At 33.8% G+C, this 27224-nt stretch overlaps 1 protein-coding gene and 1 pseudogene across 15 annotated transcripts in view; one reads left to right on the top strand and one right to left on the bottom strand.

Moving 5' to 3' along the window:
• The window catches only part of ETV1 (ETS variant transcription factor 1), an 86977-nt gene extending 60261 nt beyond the window's left edge, over positions 1-26716 (bottom strand). For 2 of the 15 annotated variants that reach the window (XM_039862420.1, XM_039862414.1), the window contains exons 1-4: positions 24578-24772; positions 24025-24112; positions 22577-22624; positions 13433-13486 (exon numbers count right to left, since the gene is read on the bottom strand). In XM_039862420.1, the coding sequence (XP_039718354.1) occupies positions 13433-13486; positions 22577-22624; positions 24025-24112; positions 24578-24664 (277 nt within the window). In that variant the 5' untranslated portion in view covers positions 24665-24772. Of the gene's footprint in view, positions 1-13432; positions 13487-22054; positions 22542-22576; positions 22625-24024; positions 24113-24577; positions 24794-24899; positions 25035-25163; positions 25359-25456; positions 25879-26452 lie in introns of those variants that run through there. The other 13 variants (XM_039862418.1, XM_039862409.1, XM_039862422.1 and 10 more) reach the window with 12 other exon arrangements.
• Positions 775-893, top strand: LOC120602528 (uncharacterized; annotated as a pseudogene).
• Positions 26717-27224: the final 508 nt, after the last annotated feature.

The following is a 27224-nucleotide window of genomic DNA, read 5'->3' on the forward strand; positions in this document are numbered from 1 at the left end:
GGGTGTCCTTGATCAACCAGAATTCATAGCTCGTAATCTTAAACATATGATGCTAACTGATTCTTATATAACCAGGCTTGTATTTCAATACCGAATGTTACCAGCTCAACTTTCTGTTCATGAATCTACATTGCCAAAAATGTAGGTTTGAACAAACAAAATTTCAAAGTGTTTTCTGACAGTATCACTGTAGATATGCACCAAATTGCTTAGCATGATCAAGAGTAAGAGGACAAGTTGTTCTTATAACTATTTTACAATGTATATAGATACAGCCTACAAGTTGGTAGTTATAATTTCTGAGCATGGCAAAAAACAAACAAATACACAAGACAAAAACAACACAGAAAAAGTTAAGCTGATCAAAATGAATGCATTTGTGATATAGTATGATATGAATTATGTATTTTGTATATTTCATATATATTTGTGTACATATAGAATAAAAGCTTATATATAGTACTTTCTATGTGCCAGACATACTTATTACTTATATATTTCATATAAACATATATAAGTTACCCTAATACTCAAATTACTCCAAGGGAAGGTAACATAATTATTCCTGTTTGAAGCAGGAGGAAATTGAGGCACAATGATCTTAAGTTGCTTATACAAGGCTACACAATTAGTAAATAGTAGAAATTTGAACTTAAGGGTTCTAGGTCCAATACCTTGCTTTTATGCAGTACACCGTAGTCAGTCCCTTGAAGGAATCACATCATGTTTATAGTATATGGCTTTAGTGTCTACAGCATTAATACTATAAAATACATCTAGGGCCATGCCACCCTAAACAAGCCTGATCCTGTCTGATCTCAGAAGCTAAGCAGAGTTGGGCCTGGTTAGTATTTGGATGGGAGACCACCTAGGAAGACCAGGTGCTGTAGGTGTAAAAAATAAAAAATAAGGGATTGTAAGCTGACAAGGTCCTTGCAATTGTAGTATCAGACAAAATGCCAAATATGATGTTCTATTAATCTCACTATGTTTCCGGCCAAATTATACAATGCCCAAAGATAAACAGTATCTCAAACCAAAATTAATTTTTATTTTCTTTTGAGAGCATTATTATTTTGTTAAGCAAACTTTCAGGATTCCTAAAGCTGAAAACTTATGTATACACAGAACTTAACCACACTTCTACAATTCAAAACACAAGGATGAAGATTTTCATAGAGTAATAAACTTAGAGGGCTGTCTACTTCACCCTTGCTTTCCATATATGTTATTATGTACGTTATGTTATAAATTAGAAGAACTCTACAAATAATAAGAAATATTTTTGATCTTTTCCATTTTTACTTATTATCTTATACAAACATAGAAATGTACACATATGTGGCAAAAATAAATGTATTTTATTCCCTTGTAGGACATTAAAATGAATGACTGGTTAGCATATTTTGCCTAGATGCAAACAAAGAGAAAAGTTACAAGCTGAGTCTTGGTTCTGTCATTCACTACCTGTGAGACTTTGGGAAACACAATAAACCTATGTGAGATTTGTCTGCCCCGCCTACATCCCAGTGCCATTGTGAGAAGCAAATGAGATGTGGGATGTGAAAATTACCTATGAATTCTAAATTGCTAAATGAATATAAGAGATTAATATTATCAATCAGTAATATTGCTTTTTTTTCACTAATATTATTTTTATCTTTCATTCCATAGCATCTAGCATTAATGACTGGCACTATGAATATTTGTTAGCTAAACTTATTTTTCATAATGGAAAAAAAAAGTTATGGTAGGAATTTAACTTAAACAAGCTGCATTTTACCAAAATAAAGATTCCAAATCTTAACATTCTAAAACTACTATTTATTTAACTATATAAGAGTAGATTTTTTAAAATTTTATAATCACACCATTTGCGCCTATTTCACTACAATTATTGAAATTTTACATTAGGGACTTAGGAGGCATTTTAATACTAGTCCTAACAAGAAAAAGGTTTTATATATATAGAGGAAGAGAAAGATAAGTTTGCTGATGATTAGAATTTGACAAAAATGTTAAGTAAAGTGAGAATGCAATATTTTAAATTAAATGCAGATGAAGCTATTTGTATATGTGGATCCGCTTATATGCACATCACACACACACATAAATTCATATGACTGCCTCTAAAAATACATAAGAGGATAGGTCTATACATTCTGTGAGCACGTTATCCAAACCTTCAGAAATTGCCATGAAAAGCTAAGGGGCCTAAATTTCTACTTTGATCAATGGGACAGATTTATCACAAGATGAGATGACTGAAGTTTATCGATTAGCTGATAACCTTCTAATGTAGCAGCCTTTAATCTGCAATAAAACAGTGAATGAAAGTAGAGCTTTCTGAAAGGAAAGAGGGTTTGATTATCCTAGACGAAAACACAAACATTAAGAGACTCAGGAAGGCAAAAACATCCAGAAAAACAGAGCAATGACATCCAGTTACTTGGCTTTCCCTGCAGACCCGTGAGTTGAAATAACTGTGTCACCTGACATTCTGGTCACAGTGCCAAGGACTAGAGAGTCAAATCAAATCAACATAATAAGGCTGTTGTGTCCAGGAGGATGGAGAAAAAACAACCTCAAATAGCAGTAAAAGTTCATTTCACAGCATGAGCGCCATTTCAAAGGAAAAGCTAACATTATTAAAGGGTTTACTTCAATATTACCCATATATCTTGATAGGAATGAGACACTTTTAACTGAGTCCAGTGACCTTGATAGTATTTGACAGAACTTTTGCTGACAACCCTGTGGCTGGAATGAAATCTAAGAGCATCTTCTGGTTAAGGACTGAATGTCAGTGTTGAAAAGTTCAGGGGGAAAAGTAAACAAAGGAGAATATACATTTCTTTTGGATCAAAATTTATCCAGAATTTTGTATTGGTTTGTATATACCGATCATGCTTAATGTGAAAAATCTAAATAACAGTAAGAATTATATAGAGATCACTCAAATTGGTAGATAAACAAAAGCCTGGAACAAAGATGCATCAAACTGAATTCATTCCTTCATCCAACAAATATATATAACTGTGTTAGTGAGGAAACAAAGTTTAAAAGTACCTTCTTTAACAAAAAAAATGATGAAAATATATTTCTTATTCCGGTGTTACAAATAGAGAATTTGTGAAATAAAAAGTAATCTAATAAGTAAAAGTATCTAGGTTCATATAATTCTTAATTTGACATTTTCAAAAAAAAAAAAACAAGAGCATGCATTATTTCTTTTAAAATCAGAGAGTGCCCAGCAATCTTTTTTAGATTTCAGTTTTTCATCTTAAAAATGAGTTTTGATCTCATAGATCTACAATGTCTTTTCAAGCTGCAGCACTGAGATTTTCATGAATGTTTACTACTACTTTGGGAATTCCATGAAAACTACTACTATGACTGGTTCTCTACTAATACTTCTTCTTCTGCTGCTGCTGCTGCTATTACCATTACTGTCTTAATTGTCCAAAGAGATCTTTTCCCCCAGCTAGGAAAATGTACCATGTCTGAAACATTTCTGAAGTCAAAAACTGCACATAAACAATATGCAAGTAGGCAGTGTTGTCATAAATCTCTCAAATTCTGGATAATTAAGATAAAATCTTTGAGGTAGGGAAACACAAGCACTGCAGCCTGGATGTGAATTGGGATAGTTCCTCAATACCAAATCCTTCCATCTTGCTTTTCCTGAAGCTATTAGCTCAAACAAGTTCACAGCACATCTTTCTTGGGACAAACCCCTCTGAGATTCTCTCGGTCTCTCTCAGTTTATCATACTTTGATAAGAAAAAATTTTCAAATATCAATACCCTGTATGAATATCATTCGTTCTTAGCAATGTAGATTTTTTTTTTCAAGGGTAGTAACAGTTTTGAAACCTTCAAGTGGGCTAAGTACAGGCTCTTAGGGAAGGGAGAAAATCGCCACAGAGTAAGCATGTATGAGGTGGGGATCCAAACTAGTAATTTCAGTCATCATATGCCTTAGTTATAAGATTATTTTATGTCCTAGGTTTCTCTCTATATAAAATGGGAATGATACCAATTTATTTCAGAGTATTTGTGCTAAATCGAGATTACTAAGGAATGTATTGTGAGTCTCAAATACCATTTATTAGACAACCCTAATCTGATAACTGAGACCTAGCTCTAATGTTACAGAAATGCAAACAGCTTTCCGTTACCCTTGAAAGAAAAATGAAATACAGGAAAATAAAAGCAGATATGTACATTAGACTTCAAACAACTTAAGACACCTGTGCATGAATATGTTTTTTTTAAAGATTCTAAATACTCAAGAAGCTATTCATTCAATTCACTATTCACTGAATACCTACAATGTGCAAAATATACAAATATGAGTAGCCAATTCAAATAGTATTAAAATTGAGATGTATATAAAGCACTTGCAGACACATAGAAATCATTAATTCTAGCTAAAATAATCAGGAAATAATAACTTCTGAACTGAATCTTAAAGAACAAGTATGATCTCAAAGTAGAGTAGGTCAATATTCTGTATATATAATAATTACCATTAGAGTACATAATTTTTAAAAATCCATAAGATATTTTTCCTAGTTCCCCATCACAGAAATTTAGGCATAGACTAAAGAGATGTGAACAGAAACACTGATAGTCATCCACTGGGAAATCCAGTGGCCACCCTTTGAGCAGAGTGTTTTTTGTGAATAGTAACATAAAATTTAAAAAAAAAAACAAAAAACAAACAAAAAAAAACTAAGCATATTTTCTTCAGGATGTAATAGATCAGCATCTGAATACACGAAGATTATGCATACATACTGACCCCTATACAATCTTACATCCCTTAACATGGGATGAATAAGACTTTATTTATCAGTTACATGCAGTTAAGAATGTAAGCTCCACAAGAGCAGAGGTATTTTTCTTGTTTGCCCACCACTGTATCACCAGTGCCTAGAAAGAACATGACATAATAGGCTCAAAATGTGTTTGTTGGCTAAATAAACTTTTAGGGTCTTATAAACCTACTTAGCATCCTCAAAAAATATACAGCTGCAGAAATATGTATTAATAAATAAACAAAAATCTTATAAGTAAAATAGTTTTTATATTATCAAGATTGATTTTTCCTATTTTTAAATTATAAAAATGAAGATAATGAACATGGCTCACATTTTTAAGAATACAAGCATTCCAATTTTGCAAACAGAAATATGAACATGAGATTTCCCTGTACTAAGACATAAATAAAGGAACAATCACAATTCCAGCTTCTTCTCAGAGATCTAAAAATCACTCCTAACTAGGAGTAACTGAAACAAACCTCTGAATGGTTTAACAATGTGGCATCTACAGCGAAAGGAACTTCTTTGCTAAACCTTAGATTTAAATAAAATTCAAATATTGCATACAAAATGATTACACAAAAGTACTTTTCTTAAAGTTTAATCAGACATTGTATAAACAGGATTTTTAATCTAGCCTTTCCTGATAAATTGTTAATAATTAAGTTCTCGAGTTAGCATTGCCCTCAGCTAATGTCAAATGCAAGTAGTCCTTGTTGGGGTATAATTCATTACAACATTTAAAAAAGCAACCAAATCACACCAACCATCTTTACTTAGTGAGACACAGCACAAACTCTCGTTAGAAAATTCAATAACAGACAGAAGCAAATATGCACTGTGCATATTAAGTACATGTTCAATGTTATTTAAAAAATGGGAGAAAACAATATAAAAACACAGAAAAACACTAAGCATACAATTATGACAAAGAGGTTAGCTCAGATTATTTCTTCTTTATATCTGCTTTCATGAAATTTATATATTCTATGAAATGGTGGCCCAAAAATGTACTTATTTTCATGACTGCTATGGCTTTATTTGCAAATTCTAATAAATGTTGTGTTTCAACACTACACATAAGTGTAAGTGTATATATTAAAAATGCTGGAAGAAAGAGCATTTGGTTCTACAAATAATTTTCCACCTACATCCCACATCTAATTTTCCAACAAATACTATTTGGCTCTTAGACTAATAAGTCCAGTTACTGTATAAGTCCAGTTATTTAATATTGAGTAAATTTCAACCAAAGATGGCACAGATTGTTTTCTCAAAATAATTTGTTACTAATTATAGGCAGGGTGAGTGGAAAGTATTTGTTGACATACTTCCTTTGAGCATGTTTCTGAAGTCAATTTCTAAGATAATTTGTTATACTAAAGGCAAAATTAAAGAGGATAAATAGGAAAGAAAAAACTAAAAACTTGAGTTGAGATATATAATCTTAGTTTTCAGCTAGAAACAGAACAAACCCCAGTTTTAGGAGAGGCAGGGGGAGGCGGGAGTTGTTTAGCTTTGTTTTTTGGTTTTTATTTTGGCTTGAAGTCTGAACTATCTACTTTAGGAAGAATTAACTAGTAAAAAAAAAAAAAAAAAAAAAAAAAGATGTATTTACCAGAGCAGGCTCTATTAAAACTGATGCAATTTTCTAGGTATAAGTATACTGTTATTTATAGTAATTTCTATTTCCCCATTATTTCTCATTCATTATGTTTTTCTAAAATCCACTTTTAAATTCAAGCAAGAATTCTTCATTATTTAGATGTTATCCTTTATTTTTCTCCAAGTGTGGAGAAAGTTTTATAGGAAATCATAATGTGTCCCATGCTCAACAGATTATTTATTTCCTTGTCATAAATAAATAAAGATTAACTGACATTCCCAAGGTGTATGACTTAGGTTTTCTTTCTTCTATTAAACTTTTGATTCCTGGGAGGTTATCTAATACAAAATTTCTTGCAAGATGTAGCTTTTTTTCCCACTAGGTTTCTATTTTGATTTCAAATATATGTTCCTTGTGAAACAATCAAGCACTAAACTGTTTGTTTTGCTGAAAAGGTAGCCACTGAACTCTAAACTGTGAGAGGCATGGAGCAAATGTGCACCATCCATAGAAGAGTAATCTATCTGATGACAAGACTTTTTCCTGCAGCGGGAACAGGATGGGGCCCTTGGTGCTCTTTAACCAGCACTGGGAAGATTCACAATTTACTAGGTGACCTTCTAAACTCAAATTGATTCTAGTATGACAGAGATCTATAGTCTGTACTGACTTTCTCATAGCTAAAGAGAAAATAAATAGAAAATAGTCTTTGGAATTGGAAAATACAAATAATTTTAGCAAAGATGACAAAAAATTAAGAAACTATCATTTCTACATACACTTTATTTTTAGTTCTCTGGTATATTTAAATAACCCATGACACTATATTACTTATATAAAAATTTTCAGGAAGTGTGTCTATTACACATTTCCATGTGTACAAATAGCGGCGTCTGTCTTACAACGCAATTTCAAAGGACGGACACGGTCATCTCTATCCTACAAATTAAATGACAGAATAGACAATGTCTAACCTTATGTTCCGTGGAAGGCCTGCATCAGTCAAACTCTCAAAGTATCAGGAACATGAAGCTGTGTTTGAACAAGCTTCCCAAATGATTTATTCACATTCAATGTGAATAAGTTACTAGACTCATGTAGAATTACATTGGTGATTACTTTCAGTAAAATAATTTAAACTTACTCAAAATGCTTCTCTATCTGAATGGGACAATAGATAAAATCTAAAACTGATAAATCAAGAAATTGTAGTATAAGCATATTATTTAGTATACGGAACTATTAAAAAAGAAAAAATTCGTTCCTCTAGAGAGTAAGGACTGTGAAATGAGGAACAATCTTTGTTTTTTCTTTTTTTCCTATTCTATGAATATATCACTTTGATAAAATTTAAACTGTAAAAAAGAAAAAAGCAGAAGACAAAAAAAACCAAAGCAACAAACAAACCAAAAACAACCAAAACAATGGCAGAAAACCATACACAAAGCACACAGAAACTTCAAGAGCCAGCTATTGCTATAAATCTCAGGCATACTGTCTCAAAGAATGCAGGACACAATACATCCTTGAATGGAAACCTTGAGTCTGACTACATGTTTAAATATGCCTCAAATTAAAACAAACAAATAAACAAACAAAAAAACACAGTAACAAATTTATGTTCTCAAATCCCAGAAATGGAATTCCTCTTTGAATGCATGCTCACGTCTGGTAAAAACAGGCAGAGGAATGAAAGAAAAAATCTTTCTGGTCATATCCAAAAACTTAATCAGGCAAGAAATGTTTCAAAATTAGTAACAAAAAGTAAACTTTTATAAAATACTCACTGTGTGTATAGAAAGGAACAGAAGACAGAAAGGTAGCTTAGTAGAAAGGCAGAAAATTAAGAAAACACAAACTAGAAATGGAACTTTCCTATCTCAGGCAACAAGAACATGTTAAAAAGAAGAAATTACTCAGGGTCTGTAGAGTCCTGTCTACTTCAGTATTTTTAAGAAGCAGATTTGTAACAGTAACCTAAGGTATCTTGTCCCCACTTCACTGTAAAAAAAAAAAGACCCAGAGTGCTATACTTTTTTTTTTTAATTCCTAAGAAAATGAAGCACTGCGTGACTTTTACTTATTTGAACAAACTGTCACTCATACGATAGTGACTTTAAACAGCTAAGTACCCACATACCAGTTTGTCTTATTTTCAGATGGGTCACTAGGATTGAATTACAAATTTCAGTTAAAGTATAGAAATTTGTGATTGTTTTATATTTACTTTCATAAATATATCAAAGTCAAGGTTATTATTCCCTTGATGGGATTATTCTCATTGACTTGCATTCCAGTGTTCTTTCTTGAATGTAAGAGAAAAGAGAAGAGTCACAACCTCGACCCTATTGGGCATTTTGCAGAACCCTGGTCTTGTTCCGGGAAGATGCAACATATAAATGTGACCATCAACTATTATGTGAATCACTGTAAAGAAAATACTAAAAGGAACTAAATGTAACCAAATGGAAACAAACTAGTTAGAAAAATATCTCATAACTTTGTAATGAAGAAAATGAGGTAGTAGATTTAAAAAGATTAGTGATATAACTAAATTTAAAATATCATTTAAAATATAAGATTATTGATGTATTAAATTTAAAAGACAGGATTTAGAAAAATTCAGTTGTATACAAATTTGGATGTAGTTTGGGAAAATAAGGCTCATCTATCTTCTAAATAGTTTTAAATTCTCTTTTCTGAAGAGATAAAATTCTACTTCCTCTAGACTAAAGCATATCCTAAAGTAATTCTATTTTTTTTCCAGCAGAGTGCCTGAGTTCTGAAGATTTGTTTCTAAGAAACAAACAATTTATTAGAGGTAGGTAATTATTTCTCTTAGTTTTCACTCATTTCTTAGGATGGTCTTACAGAGAGTTTTGGGTTTCTTTGTTTGTTTATTTTTATTTATTTTTAAATGTTTATATGTACTTCAAAAGTCAGCATCTTTCAAAGGTTAGCAAGCTATAGTATTACACATTAGATTCTAAATGTTTAATACATATATTTTATGAATAAAAATAAAAAATGCTCGGTAATATTTTTAGAGAATACTCAAGTGTTACAGTTTAATCTCACTTTCACAATTTTTGACTTCTCTGCTCTCTACTCTTCTACATGTATTCATAATTTTACAGTCAAATGTATATTCTATAATCTGATGTTGAACAGAATTTTGCAGTTAATTCTCCTAACCTACATGTACCAAAGGGCTAAAGCCATAAAAGCAAATACAGAAGCATTTTATTTGATGGAAGGATACAAGAAAATCTGATTATTCACATTTGAAAAGATAGCCCCACAGAATTTATAGACAGGCTACACAGGGGAATGGAGTTTCTTTCCATTCCTAGAGATGGGATCCTTCTGTCCTAGTAAGCATTCTCAGACAGATGAGAATCAAACATTTATAAAGACATTTAGGAGACAATATAACCTTTTAGTTGCAATATTTGATAACATTCTCCATCCAAAAAATACTCCTTAGAATAAAATCCATATGCCCTATTCCTCTTTTTAAATCATTTTCCTCTTCTTCTGAATGAAGATTGAAACTAGTTGGTCACAAAAGTCCTTTATTGCCAGTGAAAACTTGAAATAGAGCACACCACCACTTTCTTTTTATTAGACTATTTCATATTTCTTGTTACCTTTGTTTATAGGTTTCCTTTATAATTAGGTATTTTATTCACAAGTCCTAGAGCCATATTTGTTTAACTGTAAATAGTCACTAATTGAAGTAAAATAAAATTTCAGCATTCTGAAAATGTTTGGTTAAACATTCATGGTTTCAGTATGTTTTTTCAGAATGAGACTATGTATTGCTTTAAGGCAAGATAACATGTTTCTTCCTTAAGAGTTTGAAAATGCCTCGGCTGAAATAAGTAATAAGAAGCTGATCATGATTATGATGACAATTTTATTTATTGTGCTTCTATAACATGCAAGGCATCCTGAATATGACATACTCCTAATTCTCAAAAAGTTCAGTCTTATCGATGAAACACGTGTACCTAAAATATTATAATTTAGTAAATACAAGAGATGAGATGTTATAATCTAACTCTGCAGAGTAAGGATGGCAAAGAAGAGCTCAAGTAAGATTTTGATGAGTCGAAGTCTAAACTGAATCTGGAGCAGGAGGATCACCAGACAGCAAGGAAAAAGTAAAAACTTTTAAAGCAAAATGAACATGTGCGAAGACAAAGAGTTATAAAACAGCTCACTCTGTTTGGAGAACTTAAAAATTAGAAGGGCTCAAGCTCAGAAAATGGGAAGGAACAGGGTGCTGGGATGGGAAGGAACAGGGTGCTGGGATGGCAAGAGTTAAAATTGAAACAGTAGTCAAAGCCCAGGTTATAGAATAATGTTCTGTACAGCTAAAGAATTAGGACTTTGTTCTGAAGGAAGTTTCAGGAGAAAATTAACAAGGCCCGATGGCTGTGTGATGATGCCATTGCAGAGAGTGGACTGGAAAAGAGAGAATGGGGGACAAGGGTGCCAATCGAAAGGCAGATCACAAATTCGGTCTAGGCAAAGCGTGGGTGTGAGCTCAGTACTGAAACAGAGATGGAGTAAGGCCATGAAATGAAGACATTTTTGAAAGGTAGAATCAACATCTTGGTAAGCAATCTGAGGTTAATGATAAAGAACTGGGAGGAATTAATAATAAATCAAAGGGGTTCAGCTTGGATGGCGATGCCATCGACTTAGAAAGGCAGCAGAACTAGAAGAGAATAATGATTTCAACATTGGTCTTGCTGAGTGTGGATTGTCTGTGGAACAGCACATTAAAGACTGGGATTGCTGTGTAAATAGTGTTTTATGCCAACACTCAGCTGAGGTCTGAGCAGGTGAGGCCAGAGATGTTACATTTTTTGTCATTTGCACAAGGATCCCAATAGAGGATCAGGTGACAATGTCCAGGAGACAGAGCAGAATGGAGACCAAGCCTGGAGATAACACTGTAGCAGACACAGTTATACAGAACTGCACTGACCACTACAGTATCCAATAGCCACATGTGTCTATTTAAATATAAAGTCACGATAATTAAAAAATTTTTTAATTCATTTATTCGGTCCCATTAGCTACATTTCATGTATTCAATGACCAATGTGATTAGTGAGATCACTGTATCAAACAGTATGAATATAGATTATTTGTATCATCACAGAAAGTTCTATGGGACAGTACTACCACGGCAGAATCAAAGGAGTAAAAAGAGAAAGGAAAAAATCATTCTACTGTGACCAAAAGAAGAGAACTCAAGGACATGAAACAGTGAAGAATAAGAAAAGCTGAAGAGGTCAAATAAGGAGTGAAAAATTACCTTAAGATAGTTGTTTCACTCTGGCACTTGATATAGTGTTGGAATCATTATCAGTTTCTTCAGATGTAAAATGACTCAATGAGATGAATTCACCCACTCAGATGACAGGTTTAGCTTTTAGAAAGAACTCAAGTACCCCACAGAAAGGGAAGAGAAGTGTTGGAAGTGTGACCGTTCTCTTCCCACACTTTCATGAAGGGGAGCCTTGCCCATACGTCATCCTTAGCTATCGTCCTTCTGAGAGTTTCTTAATCTCTGTATCATTGTCGTATAGGATTCTTGAAATCGTTTCTCTAATAACTATATTCAGTAATCAAGCAACACACAAAATTCTCTTGTCATATCAAAATCAAGCTGATGGAACAGCTGTTACCAGGGACTGGGGGCAGGGAGGTGTGAGGAGTTATTTTTTTAGCAAGTACAGTGTAAGTTTCAATGTGGGATCATGAGAAAGTTCTGGAGATGGGTAGTGTTGATGTTTGCACAAGTGAGTGCCGCTGAAATGCATACTTAAAAAATGGTTAAAATGGCAAATTATCTGTTGTGTACATTTTATCACAAGTGAAAAAAATCTTTTAGTGAACTAACAACATTTAACATGAGTGAAATCTGGAAAGAACATCTTACAACTCTTGAAACCTGGGAAATTTAAGATACCAAACATAAAAGTTGAAAACAATGCTCACAAACATCTGTTACATGAAGTAACATAGGTGTTTGTATTAGACTTATGATATTAGGTGTGAAAATATGGATTCAATAAGCTGTAAGGTATTAAGCATATCTTGTTGCTGTTGATACTGCCTCTTGTGAAAATGTCAGTGGTCTGGAAAAATGAAACATTAAATGATGCTAACAGAACAAAAGTATATTAGGTCAGTTTCACAATCAAGATGGCATTTATATCCTTTTCTTTACTACTTGCACCTCAGGTCAGTAGTTGCAGTTAGCTGGTAGAATGGCAAAGCATAAGGATCAGAAGTAAACCCCAAGGCAACCATGTTTGCACAGGCAAAATGCTCACTCTGCAATTACAGGAGGGTGAGTAACCATGAATCACTCCACACTCATTCTATGACAGTCAGGCCCTGGAGCAAGTCTCACAGAAAGAAACACTGCAGGGATCTTAAGAGAAGGCAATGGTTACTTCCATTTGTAGCAGTGCAACCAGGAAGCAGAAAATGAGGCTAAAAATTAAGTCAAAGCAGGTGAAAGTTCATGAATATAAAATAATATAACAAACCAATAAATGCGTGGCCCAGAATTTTTATGTTACAATAAATAATCTCATATGGATTTTAACTACTATCTCCCATCAGCATCCAGACTGTTCCTTGGGAACATACTGAAAAACTAGAAGTAAACACTTGCATACTCCTGGATCTCCCTGTTTCTTCTCCAAGGATACTGACCAAATACAGAGAATAGGACCATCTTTTAATCAAATCAGTTTTGGTTCACTACTATTTGGAGCTCTGCTCAGATTGTACAGGGATTCTGCTGATGTTATAACCTGATAAATAAAATCACTTCATGACTGTAAGTTAAAAAGGCACTGACACAATGCAAGAAGAACAGACACTGGAAGTGGAAACCAACCAAAGAGAAAGAATGAAAGAGGGAAGAAAGACAGAAAAGGCCAAGAGATGAGTCAAACTATACTTACAACTTTCAGCCTGATAGTCTGGCACAAACTGCTCATCATTGTCAGGTACCTGAGCTGAAGAAAAAAGAAATTTAAATTAAGAGAAAAACTGCCAAGACATAAGAAATATCAAGTAAGATCTTTCACGTAAGATCTTTTTAGGCTGAGATAAAATGTATTTTTATTTACCAACGAGCTCCTATTTTACATGGTATTGACAGCGACACTTGAGAGGGGAAATAGAAGCGATCACTGATGTCAACCAGAAAACACGTCAGAAATATAATGGTGGTAGTCCCTCTGAATTCCACGTGCCAGAGAAAAACAATAGACACATGCAAAACAAAAGAAGCTACAGGATTTCTATTAGTTGCAGTGTTTTGCTTTCTTTTGTTTTGAAAGAATGGAGTAAAAGGTATTTCAACTTACCAACTGCCAGTGCTTAAACATCCCATTTAAAGTAACCACATAATTCTTTCAAATGATATGTACTTATTACTCGCATCTCTCCGATTTACAGATATGTCCGCTTTTGATATGTTCGGTCTACTGAAATTTAGACTACCATAATTAAAAACATTTGCCCTAAATTTGGCCAAAATGAGTGACAAAATTTCTTAAATCATCGTCATTGATTTTGGTTATATATAATAAAATGTTATCTTTCAGTGATTATGGTCATAATAATACAAATAAAAATAAACTCCATCTTTTCAAGCAAAATATTTTCCTGGTGACTATTTAGCATTAACAAAAGGAATATCATTATTTCATCAGTCTTAATGTCAAATGACTTCCCTATTTTAGTAAAGGAGAAATTACTGAATAGGAAGGACTAAATGCATTCGCCAGCAATCAAAACACAACTATTTCACTTCTACAATATTTTCATCATAGTTCATTTAAACATCGAAATAACCTATTCCAAATTGATAGAATATTACAAAAACAAGTTTTCACATGCACACAAATGTGCACACTTACACACAAACTACATAAAATAGAAGTTAGGTTACTTTTAATTGGTAAAAATATAATAAGTTATCATCCTAATTAACTTTAGCTGTGATCTGATTAGCTATTATTACTTTACTATTATCTAATACTGAGACTTTTTATCCAATCAAGTCATATTAAAACAGATGTCATTTAATTTTTTAAAAAGTGCCTATTCTGCATGGGAAATGCTTATTAAAATAATCAGTCTGTTGAAAATGTTTTGGGTTGATAATTGAATGAGCTAAGAAAAGTTCTAACTTAAAAGAAATTCTATATTAAAAAATTCTAATAAAAAGGATTACAAATATATAGAATTAAAAGTTCTTTTTACTAGCTTATGTAGTAATATTTTTAAAAACAAAGCTATTTGGCTAAATAAAATTTATGTTATATTATTAAGAGCAGAACCCATGATAATCTTGCCGATTATCAAAATATATGCAGTTTGACATCCAACCGTTTTCTAGAAACTTTATTCTGTACATCAATATTTAAGCTTATTAAAGACAAATTCCATCTTCTGCCACAAAATGAAACCAAACAAATTAAAAACTTTTTCCAAATTATAAATGATGCCTATTTCATCAGCTTATATTAGAAATGTTTTCTCTTCGTATTCCATTAATATCTGATACCCAACTAAGTAAAGTCACGCATACTTCAGATTATAGCTCTATGACGTGCTAGTTGTATACACTGTGTAACATTATTTAACCTCTTTGAACTGCATTTTACTCGTCAGTTCAATAGTGAAAATACAGGTTTTTTTGGTAAAGATTAAATGAAATAGTCGAAACAAAATGCTGGACAACGCCAGATAATCAAGAAATAACTATTTTCTTCTCTCCAAGTCTCTCCCACCCGCCCATCTTTTCCATTTCACTCACAAAAAACTACCTCAATCCTTACAATGCAAGTTTAACATCTTTACTTCTAATGAATTATATTTGATACAGGTAAAAATAACAGCTAAAATTTGTACATTAGCATTCTCTTATATAAACATTTTTCTCGACATTGCAGGAAGCTTGAGCTTTTCTCATAGAGTCAAAAATTATAACTGGAGGAGTACCTCAAAAATATTACAAAAAAATGTTTTAACATCTATTTAGTAAATAAAAGCAGGTAAACAGAATCAAATCCTACATATTTTTTCCATCATAACCATGTTTTGGTTTACCTTCTAAATTAACATCTAAACGTATACAACTATTGAGATGCAAAAATTATCAATCACAGCAATTACTGTGCTTTTAAAAAGCCAACATTTACAAGAACCTAATAAAAATGTAATATCTCTTTACAGGAATAGTTAAAAATAGCTGGTGAGTAACAGAAGTATATTTGTAACTGAATATGCTGGTACGAATGTCCTAAAGGCCAGACTTTTTTTCTTCTTACTATCATAAGACAAAGTTGCAACTCCATGATGTATATCACTTAGAGAAAGGCATAAAGAAATCTCTGATGGATATATGGTGTGTGCTGGGATATGCGTGCAAAAAAAGGCAAAACTTTAGGAGCAGAAGAAACTAGAACTTGCACCTCACAAGTAAACAGAAAATAGCTGCATACTAGCAATTTGTAAAAAAGAATAAGAATTGCTATTTCTGTTCTAAGTCCTTAACATACTGAATAAATACTTCACACTTATGCATGAACATATTACAGAATTTTAACAAAAAACATATGACTCACATTTTCACAGAAGCTAATCTTCAGAAACTGAACAGACCAAATGAAGCAGCATGCTACTTAAATAGACAAAGGCTTAAGTCTACCTCTAATTTGAAGTTTGAGTGAAAGGACAGCAGTTAACTAAAAACACAAGTTGGATCTGGACAAGGAAAAAATGACAAAGTATTGCTACACTCGTATCATACATTTTCTTTTTTTTCCCTCAATTCATGGGAATTCTGTGAAGTAGCAAACTACAGCTGCCTAATAATTTGTGACAAGTCATACCAACTCCAAAATGGAAAATTAACAATAGAGGCTAACCTAAAAAAAAGGTTTGTTTTCACTGATATGTATTTATTATAAACTATGCTTGGAATAATCACCTTTGAGCAAAGAAAATGTTTCCCCACACTATGTAATTAAAGAGGAAGGAAAAGAGTAAGAAAGGAGAAGGGGGAAAAGTATATACAAAAGACCAATAAAAGGCTTTCAAGAAACTTAAGCATGTAGGTTTTATTGGTAATAGCTGGAGCAGCTCTATCAGTCCATTGCACATTAACAGACAAGTTGCCATCGAGTCTTAGGACTTCGGCTTTTAAAGGGTAGTATCTGTACTCTCAGCTGTTTGCTTTACCTAGATTATTAGCCAAAGTTGTTTCTCTCCCTCTCTCTCTCTCTCTCTCTCTCTCTCTTTTTACTACCTAGCAGTACATATCATGATAAAGAAACTCATGAAAACATTAATCATGATCTAGATGTCACAGAATCATTAACTCTTATTTTTAATTTTAATATACTTTCTTACCTAACATTTCCGGGGGGGGGGCAATTTTTAAGTAGTTTGCCTTTATTTTACGCATATTTTAAACTTTCATTACTTATGAAAAGGTAAGCATTTAAATATTTTCCAAGGTTGGCTGCAGGCAAGTAAAAAAACCCTTTTTCTTAGAGACTAGGTGCCTGTTGGCTTCTTTTAAAGCTGGGGGGAAAGTGGAAAAATTACAAATGAAACAAATGTTGAGTATAAAAGGGGTTAATATTTAATTAAAACCAGTTCTATCCACTGTAACAATGACCTGGAGCCAAACAAGGCGGAAGATGTATGAGTCATTCTTTCTGCCCGTGAATGAGACAGCTGATCTCCTCAGCAATTCCTCCAGACAAGCAGGCAGAACTGGAGTTCTGCCTCCATTCACAAAAACACAGTCCAGCATGAGCCATGTGGCCCAACCACAATCTTTTCATGTCACACCCTTCTAAAGAGCTAAAGCAAGCTAACTTGAACTTGCAATATAAACACAGTTTTATTGCTCTATCTCAAATACAGTTCAGATCCATTAAAGTACACATTTAAATAAGTAACAAGTTTACAAAATTAAATCCATATATTTTATATATTTATCCCATCCTGCTTTATAGAGTACCTTGTCAGAAACTTAAATGTACAAAACTAAGAAGGAAAGAGGTAAAGAAAAAAGGAGGAAGGGACAGAAGAAATAAAGAAGAAAAACCATTTAAAAATACCTTATTTTTCTTGCCTATTATTCTAAGTTTCTTTATCCTACAATTATAACAGATTACTATGACTTTGCAGCATTTCACTTTGTATCAAAGTATTAAAAACAACTTTTTCCGAAGAAATATACATTTTAAGTAAAACAACAAGAAAATCAAACTTTGCACAGTGGAATTCTGTTTAATACTAAAATGAAGCTTCAGGCCATGGAATAAAATAATCATGAGGCCACTAAACCTAGTTTAATAACATATCCGCTTTTAACATTAAAATGGTTGTATAAAAGTATAAGCATTAATTAATGCAGAAGTATAAAAGTATTTAAACAGACAAAAAAGGAGGCTATGTCTCAACGACAGAATCATCTTTGATATTTTGATATTTGACAAAGACATTCTATACGCTCCAAAAGAAAAAAAAAAAAACAAAAACATTAAGTTTTAGTTGTCTTTAGTCTCAAATCAGCTTCAATTTCTAAAGCTGAGTTGAAAACTTAAGGGTAGCTCAGAGCTGTTGTTTCCAGCCAAATCTTTTCTCTAATGTTACAGATTTATTATTATTATTATTATTATTATTAACATCTTATTTACAAGTTTATACACAGGCCAAAGGGAATAAAATCATATTATAAATTTTAAGAAATTAAAGATTTCTTGTGACAACTAGAAAAGCTTGGCAATATTTCATAAACATCTATTAAGGCCCTCTGTAAAACATTATTCTATACCAAATCCAAATTCTAATCTTAAAAAACATTTCTATTTCACAAATAGATCACAGATGAATGGCATTTATATAATTTCAATGACTATTTAGAAATATAATACATTACTCTACCTGCTATCTTTTAATCAAGTACAAAGAAGAAGTTTTTCTTTCACATTTTAGAGTATTTCCTGGTACAATGCAGAGGGGTAGTAGCCCACACGCCCTAAAAAAATGACTCTTGCTCAATTCTAAGAAATAGTATAGACTTCTGTAATTTAATGCTTAGATTCTCAATTCCCTTTTTTATGTTAACCACATAAAATAATGTAGTTTTTAAAGGTTTTATTCCTTACTGTATCACAAGAAAACAAAAAACATTCATGAACACATCCAATTTATATCCAATTTTAAAAAGAAACAGTTTAATTTTGAAAAATAAAAATGAGTATATTATGACTGCTGAATATTGTTGGATGACAATATGTACACCAAAGAACAAGAGCACATATTATTTAAGGAACTTTGAAATAAAGGACTTTGAATATAAACAGTATCAGCCAATGGAGTGAATTGGAGATAAAATGACATCTCTATACTTTTAAGTCAACCTAATTATCATTTGAAGGTCACATAAAACAAAAGAAAAAAAACCAGCTTTATCTGCATGAGGTAAGACCCTTTGGTGTAGAAAGGTTGCTCTTAGAGATAAAACTTTGACTCAAGTGTGGAGGCAGCATGAAACTTGACTTACTACAACTCCATTGAAAAACCTTTTACCCGGATGGCAGCGAATCACTGATGACTTTTTTCCTTAATATTGCTGACGAAAAGGAACCTCAAAACATCTAGACCAACAGCAAAAACAACGTTCAAGAGTTGCTATGTATTTTCATTAGCTATATACGAAATTTCTTATTTCTTTTTAGTTTGTGGTAGTAGGCAAGCTTTAATAAGTAACTTTAGAGAAATGCAAGCCTTTTGAAAATGAATTTTACATACTTCTACTTCTTCTGTTCCCCCCGCAAGAGGGTACATTTTAACTATAAATTTCTAGGGCACCATTTGTAAAGCACCACTTAAAACAGGTTGTTAAGAATGAGATGTTACCATGATGTTGATAGGACTGATATTTGAACTCATTATTTCACGGGATCAAATAATTGAATTTGCCTTTCTGTGAGTAGCAATCTAATTCGAAAGACAAAGAATCAATAAAGAATTATACATAGTTACGATTACAATATAAAGTAGCTATAGCAAAATTTAAAATAGGCACATTCTTTTTTTTTAACTGCTACTATGGTCACTGAAAACTACCTTTTCAACTTCAAAATGAAGTGTGATTATTTTAAATTGTGGTATATTTGTTAAAAATCTTTAAATTGCACTGTTAGTACTTAGAAAGTGATACTAATATAGTTATAATTGTCACACACATATTTTTGATCTGTTTAGAAATGAATTTTTTGAGACAATAGAAAGTCTATTTTTAGAAATAACAGTAAATTGAAAAAAAAAAAACTGTTTCCAACTCCACCCTTACCTATCACAATTTCTTTTAGACATAAAACACATTTATTACTCCATAATAATAATTTACCTATGACTGATCCATAGATTGCACTTTGGGTCTAACTTATAAAATTCTTATAGGAAACACAAACAAGCTAAGATATATCATCTTCCAAGTATTTAGGGACTTTGATAATTTTTTAAACATGATTTTCATATGACATATGAAAACTAACTTGACTCTCAGGTCCAGTAAGATTTTTGGACTTGTTTAACTTCCCAATAGGATTCTAACTCATGGAAGAAACTTGGTTAATTGCCAATAATCTTTTTTAAAAGGGTCAAGATGCTTTAAAATTCCATGGTCAGCTTCTTGACTACAAAACATTATGAAAAGAAATATGTAAAAGGTTCACAGGCAGCTAATTTGGCAATGTTTTAATTTCTGAATTTCCAGAGACATAAATGGACACATCCAGCTACGAGTAAACTAGTATAATTTCGAGATCTCTTTTTAGCTAATATTATTCGAGATGCGGAATAAATCAAGTTAAAATGCTAATGCAAATAATATAATTACATATAATTACTAAATTAAAAATAAACATGCAGCCTACTAACAAATAGTAAAAAGGAACCTCTCTTCTCACGATTAGACTTAAAAAATATTAGCAACTTTTTGCTTGTATCATGATAGTATAAATTAATGTAAACTATTTTGAAAAATGTTATAATCATTCTAGGTGCAATCGCATTCAGTTTGTAAATAGTAGCCCACCTGGGTATTCAATACAACACTCCGAGGATTAATTCCTGAACTTATTTATTTAACCTTTTGAATTCTTTTTTAAGTAAAAGTCTATGGTCCTGCAAAGATATTACTCATTCTCTAGGTTTATTTTATATAAAACTAAATCTTCAGATTTGATTTACAGGTATTTTAATAATCATAGGTAAGAATAATCAGTGCAGAGTTTTAAAAGATAAACTCGGATAAATTATTCAAAACACTTATCCAAGTGACACAGAGACAAAGCAAGTCCAAAGTAAAAAACTGTGCTGAAACTGATTATAAAATAGTAAGAGTCTGTTACAGATTCCACGTTTTAAAATTCCAGGAACAGAGTTGCTATGCACATTCAAAATCTGCCAGCAAGAGCACTGACTTGGAATCAATGAGACTTAAACATCTTAAGGAACCAACCTTCCAGAACAATTAAAATAGATATTTTAAGTTATTTTGAGTGAATAAATTCCCTCATAAATATAATGTTCTCACAACCTTCAACTTTGCAAACTAACAGAAAAAAAAGTTAATACAAGAACCTCTGTGCAATTTTTTTCTTGAAAAAGTTACTTTGAAATATATGGCTTATGTTGCAATAATAAGTAATCTATTGCAATAAGTTTCATTTACACAGACAAGCAAAATGACCTTTAAATATAAGTAAAACTTTCATTAATACTTACCTTTCATTAACATACAAATACAATCACTCTTTCCGAAGGCTACCAGGAAAGCTATTTAACTTAAAAGATTCAAAAAGATTGCAAAAGCTCTTTGGAAAACCAGAATATCAGCAAAACAAAGAAAGTTATTTTACATGCTAACAGCAACTTGATCAACTGCATGCAAGACCACCGATAAAACACAGCAATCGCCTCAAATAGCAATAGCAACACTTGGGTTCCATTTAAAGAGACCCTCTTCTTCAATCACCTTAAAAATCTGTTCCAAAAATTGCATGTTTCCCATATAATGTGAAGACAGAAATAAGACAGTTATGCTCAGTGCTTAAATATCTATAATTTTCTTGATTCCCACAGAACACATCATAGGATAAAATTAACATTTCATATTTTAGAACAAATTCAAAAAATTTTCAAATTATGGACATCAACAAAGTCCCTCAACATTAGGCATTTCTCAAGTTATATAAAGCTGTACTGAAGCAGTATCTCACTGTCCCTATAAAATAAAGTTTAAACAATAAAAGGTACAATAGATTGCAACACAAATTGTTATCAAAAAGTAATCAAAAATAAAAGTAATGCTTTTAAATATCTCCTTGCTATATTAAATAAATCCTAATAAAAATGACAGAATAGCAAAGGTCAGTTTCAACAAACATCACATAAGAGTAACAAATAGAAAACATTAAAAAATTCCTTAAAGCTTCCGAAGATATATTTTATAGCTATAGATTTCCTAAATATTGGATACACACCTAAGGTTCTGTGTTGTGAACAAGGTGGAAAGAAGACACTTGCACTTAAATCTTGAAGCATCCCGTCCTGATGAACCCAGAGAAACTAATTTCTGCCATCAGAAAAGTCCTCCACCAGAACACCAAATAATGATATGCGCTGCTCTAAAGGAAACAGCAAGCCGGGTTCTGGCTCTAGCAGGTCTCTCGAGGTACAATAATATAAACCTGATCAATTGCAATTAAAATCTGAACAGAGGCTTAGAACTTGAAGTCTTGGTGCATTAGTTCTTGCCAAAAGCAGATGTGATTGTGAGCTGGAAGCAATTTCTCCTGGTAATTTGTGATGACACTGGGTAGTGCAGCCCCAGATTCCCCAAAGACAAACTCATCAGAGGCTCTAATGTATGCATGACACATGAGGTGGCTCTTTTAGAGCTCAATTAATTGGGCTGAACATTAAGACAGCAAGTTCAGGACTTTTTTTTCCCTTCTAGAGTTGCTTTTCCCCTCCTTTTAAAGCAATTTTTTTTTTTGCCTTACCTTCTGCAAGCCACGTTTCCTGTAATTGACTTAGATCTTGAAAGAGTTCTAAAAAACAAATCAAAGAAAAACAAAAGATTTGCAAATCTTTAGGCTTCATTAAATAGAAACATTTCTCATCAAATTTGTATTATATATCGATTTAATTTGGGAAAGGGGTGTCAATAAAAAAAGAAAACAGAATGCATAACTTAAATATCTCACTAATCCTGCTCATTTTGATGGCTATTAAGTGATACTTCTTTAAGAAATTATTTTGGTCAACTAAATAATAAAGTCAATATCTCCCCTCCTCCCCTTTTTAACAAACAGCCTAATAAAATAAGCTCAGGGACACCAAACAACACATGTACACTAGGATTCAAAAAAAGTCTGAGGTGAAGGCATGCCTATCCACGGAAACCTTTCTTAAATATATTTGAATCTTATTTAAAAAGTAGTAGGAAAAAGATTAGAAGAACTGAAAAACATTTATTTCTATCTACTGAATTTCATATAAAAGATGTAACAGAACATGGTATAATTCTCTAAGTACTATATGTTTTCAGGTTCAATTCCTCAAAGATAAAAGAGACAACTTTTAAATACAAGTTTTTGAGGAAAATTTCTACAATAATATGAGTCAAAAAAGATAATTCCCTGGCACCCGTTTATTATCATGTCCAAAACTTTGTATTCTGTCATAGTGGAGAGAGAAAGAGGTGTCCAATAATCATGAAGATTTGAGGAAGTTTCAGAATTTAATATACCTAATCTAAATGGCAAACTGAACTTTGATAATTAAATCTAAGTACATTAAGTTTATTATTAATGCTCCCATATGGCTGGATAATTTATAATATATTGACTTCCTACCAACAGTTCATAAAAAGAATCTGTAAACTAATTTCCCACATAGGTATTATACTTATTAATTAGGCCTTAATTATAATTCAGTGACTATTTTAAGACCTATAAACAAGATATTATGACCTCACCATGGAGTCATCAAAATTATCCATGAAAAGTTTATAACAGACATGGTTTTAGTCTAAGGCGGACAGGAAATCAAACAATAATTTATATTGTTTAACTTTGAATAAAGTAGAAAGAGGAAATTTAGCAGCTTAATTTGTCCCATTGTGTTGGATATTTTTAAGTTGTTACTTTAATGTATAGGATTAGTTATAAGCCATATGGACAAGGGTATTTAAACATAAAGAATGAGTAAAAGAAGGATGTCACTGTTAACTTTTTATTTCCTTCTTTCACTGGTTTGTGACAGGGCCATAAAATATAGTCCAGTGCAAATTGTCACATTACATTAATTGCTCCAAGTAAAAGTCTTAAATACAGAAATTTGAGTGTTTTTTTTTTTATTTTTAAGCTAAGATTGAAGTGCTCCTCTTCTTTATGAGGGTGGAGAACACAGGGAAAGAGAGGGGATTCAGCCCCAAATCAAACCTCACCTTCTGAATCATGAGCCAGATCTCTGTTAATGAATTTTCTTTTCCTGACATTTGTTGGTTTCTCGTTACAATTTCTCCCACGCTGATTCTACGAAGGGAAAGATAAAATCCTTTAAAAGAATGTAAACCTCAAATGTCACACACACACAAAAACCACATGCATACATGTCTACTGGATCCTTTTTCTAAATAGAAAAAAAAAAAAGTCCATAGTATCAATTCAAATATTCACTTTCTGCATTAATTTGACAATAAAACCTTAAGCTGAGAATTCAACAGCCCCGGAGAGTGGCTTCCCAGAGCGGATCCTACCATACTACTCATATATTCATGGTATCTCAGCATCAAAACATTAAGCAATTACATTTAAAGTCGTTTTTAGGCTGGATCAAAGCTAGATTAAACTACAATGAATTTTATTCTGATACCCCCTCAAAAAAAAGAAAAAGAAAAAGAGAGAGTGGTGAAATGAAAAACGAGAAAGAAAATAAAAGGGGGAAAAAAGAAATAAAAACACCCCATGTAAACAAAAAGTGTTAGCATTTGTCTCAACTTCATTCTTTTCAATGTGGCAGACAAACCCAGCCAAAAACTTTGAGTGCAGCAGCTGCTGCTGCCCTCCATCTCCTCTTCTACTCATCTTGGGTACTTTAATCAGAAAAAGGGGTCTTAAAAACAGAACTATGCCTTCTCCAAATCACTGAAAGGTAAGCTCATTTTGAAGATTGGGCTTCTAGAAGCAGAGTCGCCCTACAGTGGCAACAAAGCAGATAAAAGTATCTGCAATCCCAACCCCCTTGCCCCCTCCCTTCTCATTCTACCCCCTCCCGCCCCAGTCAAGTTTATAAACAGCAACTTTCGAACTGATCACTCACATTGGTGGTGACCATGTAAGGCACTTGCTGGTCATAAAATCCATCCATTCCGCTGCTCTTCGCAAATCTCAGCTCAGTGTTTTATGTTTTGAGCATTTAGCTGGAGATTTCCTCGGGATCTGGACTTCTATCAACCTAGAGGGGAACAAGATGGCTTTTAGGCTAAAAAAAAATCATGAATGAAGCTCTTGAATTTGCATAGTTAATTACCCTCCGACAGTCCCATTCACAAAAAAATAACCCTCCCTACACCGCCTCCTTCACCTGGATCCAAAGAGAGCCAAGAGAGTTCACAATTTACATATTTTCGGCAGTAGCAAAAATCCGAACAAGAGGCGATGTATTTATTTACACTCGATGTTTCCCTGCGCGGTCGGTGTACCCCGGGCAGCTCTGATTCGCAAACGTGTGCAAAACTAGCAATGGCGATCAACGAGACTTGCTTTGCACCTAACGGGACTAAAGAGACGGAGACACCTCTTTCATAAGGATAGTTTTTGCAACCCACAACCATGCAATTATCTGGAGAGACACAAAAAGTTGTTGGAAAGACCCACCTGAAGGCCGCACTAGGCGAACTGCTGCAAAAAAATTCCCTCCAAATTTAATAAAAACATTAATTATTGCCCAGCACTTCCCCCTTGGAAGCCGAAAGCGCCTCTGACAGAGCTCAATTCGGTGGTTTTTCCTCTACTTCTCCTCCAGGGGCCTCCAATCCAAACTGATGGATCGCTGCCTCCCATTGGTTCCGCGACTCTTTCACAAGATCAGATTTCGGGCTGTCAATCAGGCGGCTTGCTGCCCCTTTTCCTGGATCTTCTGCGCCCCTCTGCCCAAGAGGGTGTTAGGTGGGCTGGCGCAGGGTCCATAATCTGGAAACGCCACAGAGGAAATCGACCGCCTACCTAACCCGGCTGCTTATTGTTAAGGCGCCGGGGGACGCTGAATCCGTGTGTACCGAGGCGCCAGTTCTCCTTACTGCTGTGTTTGGTCCACTATTGGGCTGACTTCCTAAAGCACTTTTGTTCAGTTCAGGTATATACTCTGAAGCACGACCCACTGAGTCCGTGCCTCCTTACTTCCCCGCCTCCCCTCCCCTCCACTCATAAGATAAGGAGCCCACCTTGCTCTATAGCCTCGCTCCCACTAAGTTTTTGGCCCAAGTTCTTTTGCCTTTTTTCAACATCGACCACCATCACTATGATTTAGCAAAAACATTTTTTTAAATGGCCTTTCTCAAGTAAAACAAGATCCTATCATTCGTGAGCAGTGGAATAAAGAATCCATGGGGAAAGCACCTGGGAAAAGCAGAGAAAATGCTCGTTAGGAGCGGCTGCGCTGGGAGGGAGAACTGGGAGGACTACGGAGTAATGTAGGTGAGGAAAAGTCTAAAAATCAAATTTCTCCCATGTGTGCACCGGGACAAGGTGCTTCCAGTGAATAGTGGAGGTGGGGAATAGCAGGGAGGGGATGGGGTGGCTCGGATATCCTAGGGACCCACACATTTCCTGAGCTTTTGTTATGTATACACAGAGACAGAGGGTGTCACTTACTGTACTTGACGCATTCACTTCCTCTTCAGCTTTTAAACAGAAACAACCCAGAGTTGGGGGCGATCAGTGAGGGGGCTCGGGTTTCAAGGACAATGACTAGGACTAAAAGTGAGGGCTGCAACTCTGAAACCGCTTGCCCTGACCCTCCTGTGGGGCTTGGGACTGTAAAGAGTCACTAAGGAAGCCGCGGCCCAATAGGAGATGGGAGGCCGCGGGGATGTGACCAGAGAGTCAGTGGTGTTGAAATTCACTTGTGATTTTGGTGGCGACCAGAGCTAGAAACCAAAGGACGTTTCCGGCAGCTGATCCGCCCATTGGGAAGCATGCTGCAGTTCTCAATTTCTATTTGAAAGTTTCCTTCCTTAAATGGAACGGTGTGGAGACGCATCAAAATGGAGCGAGGGTGCAAGACTCCACAGGAAGCAGAAGGGGAAAGATCTATGTCAAAAGATTTGTAAAATAGGTTTAAAATAATCCGTTACTAGAGAAACACCCAATAACTGAACAGCAAGGACACTCACACACACAGTGCATTCTTTGAAACTAGTAAATCAGAGTAGCCAGTGCTAACGTGCGCACCTAAAAGCATTTTGAGCGGGAAATGCAAGCTAACCCCAGCCAGGGAGGGGTTCCGGGAGCAGCCGGGGCCTCAACGCTAGGATAGTGAGGCTCTTGGGTGCTTTCTCAGGGTGTGATCAGGTGAGGGGCCAATAGAAAGGGTGTCCCGCCGCCCAGCACTCCCAGGAGAACCCTGCCTCTACTCTTAGCAAGT

Source organism: Pteropus medius, unplaced genomic scaffold, assembly GCF_902729225.1.
Source record: "Pteropus medius unplaced genomic scaffold, Ma_sr-lr_union100, whole genome shotgun sequence".
NCBI lineage: Eukaryota > Metazoa > Chordata > Mammalia > Chiroptera > Pteropodidae > Pteropus > Pteropus medius.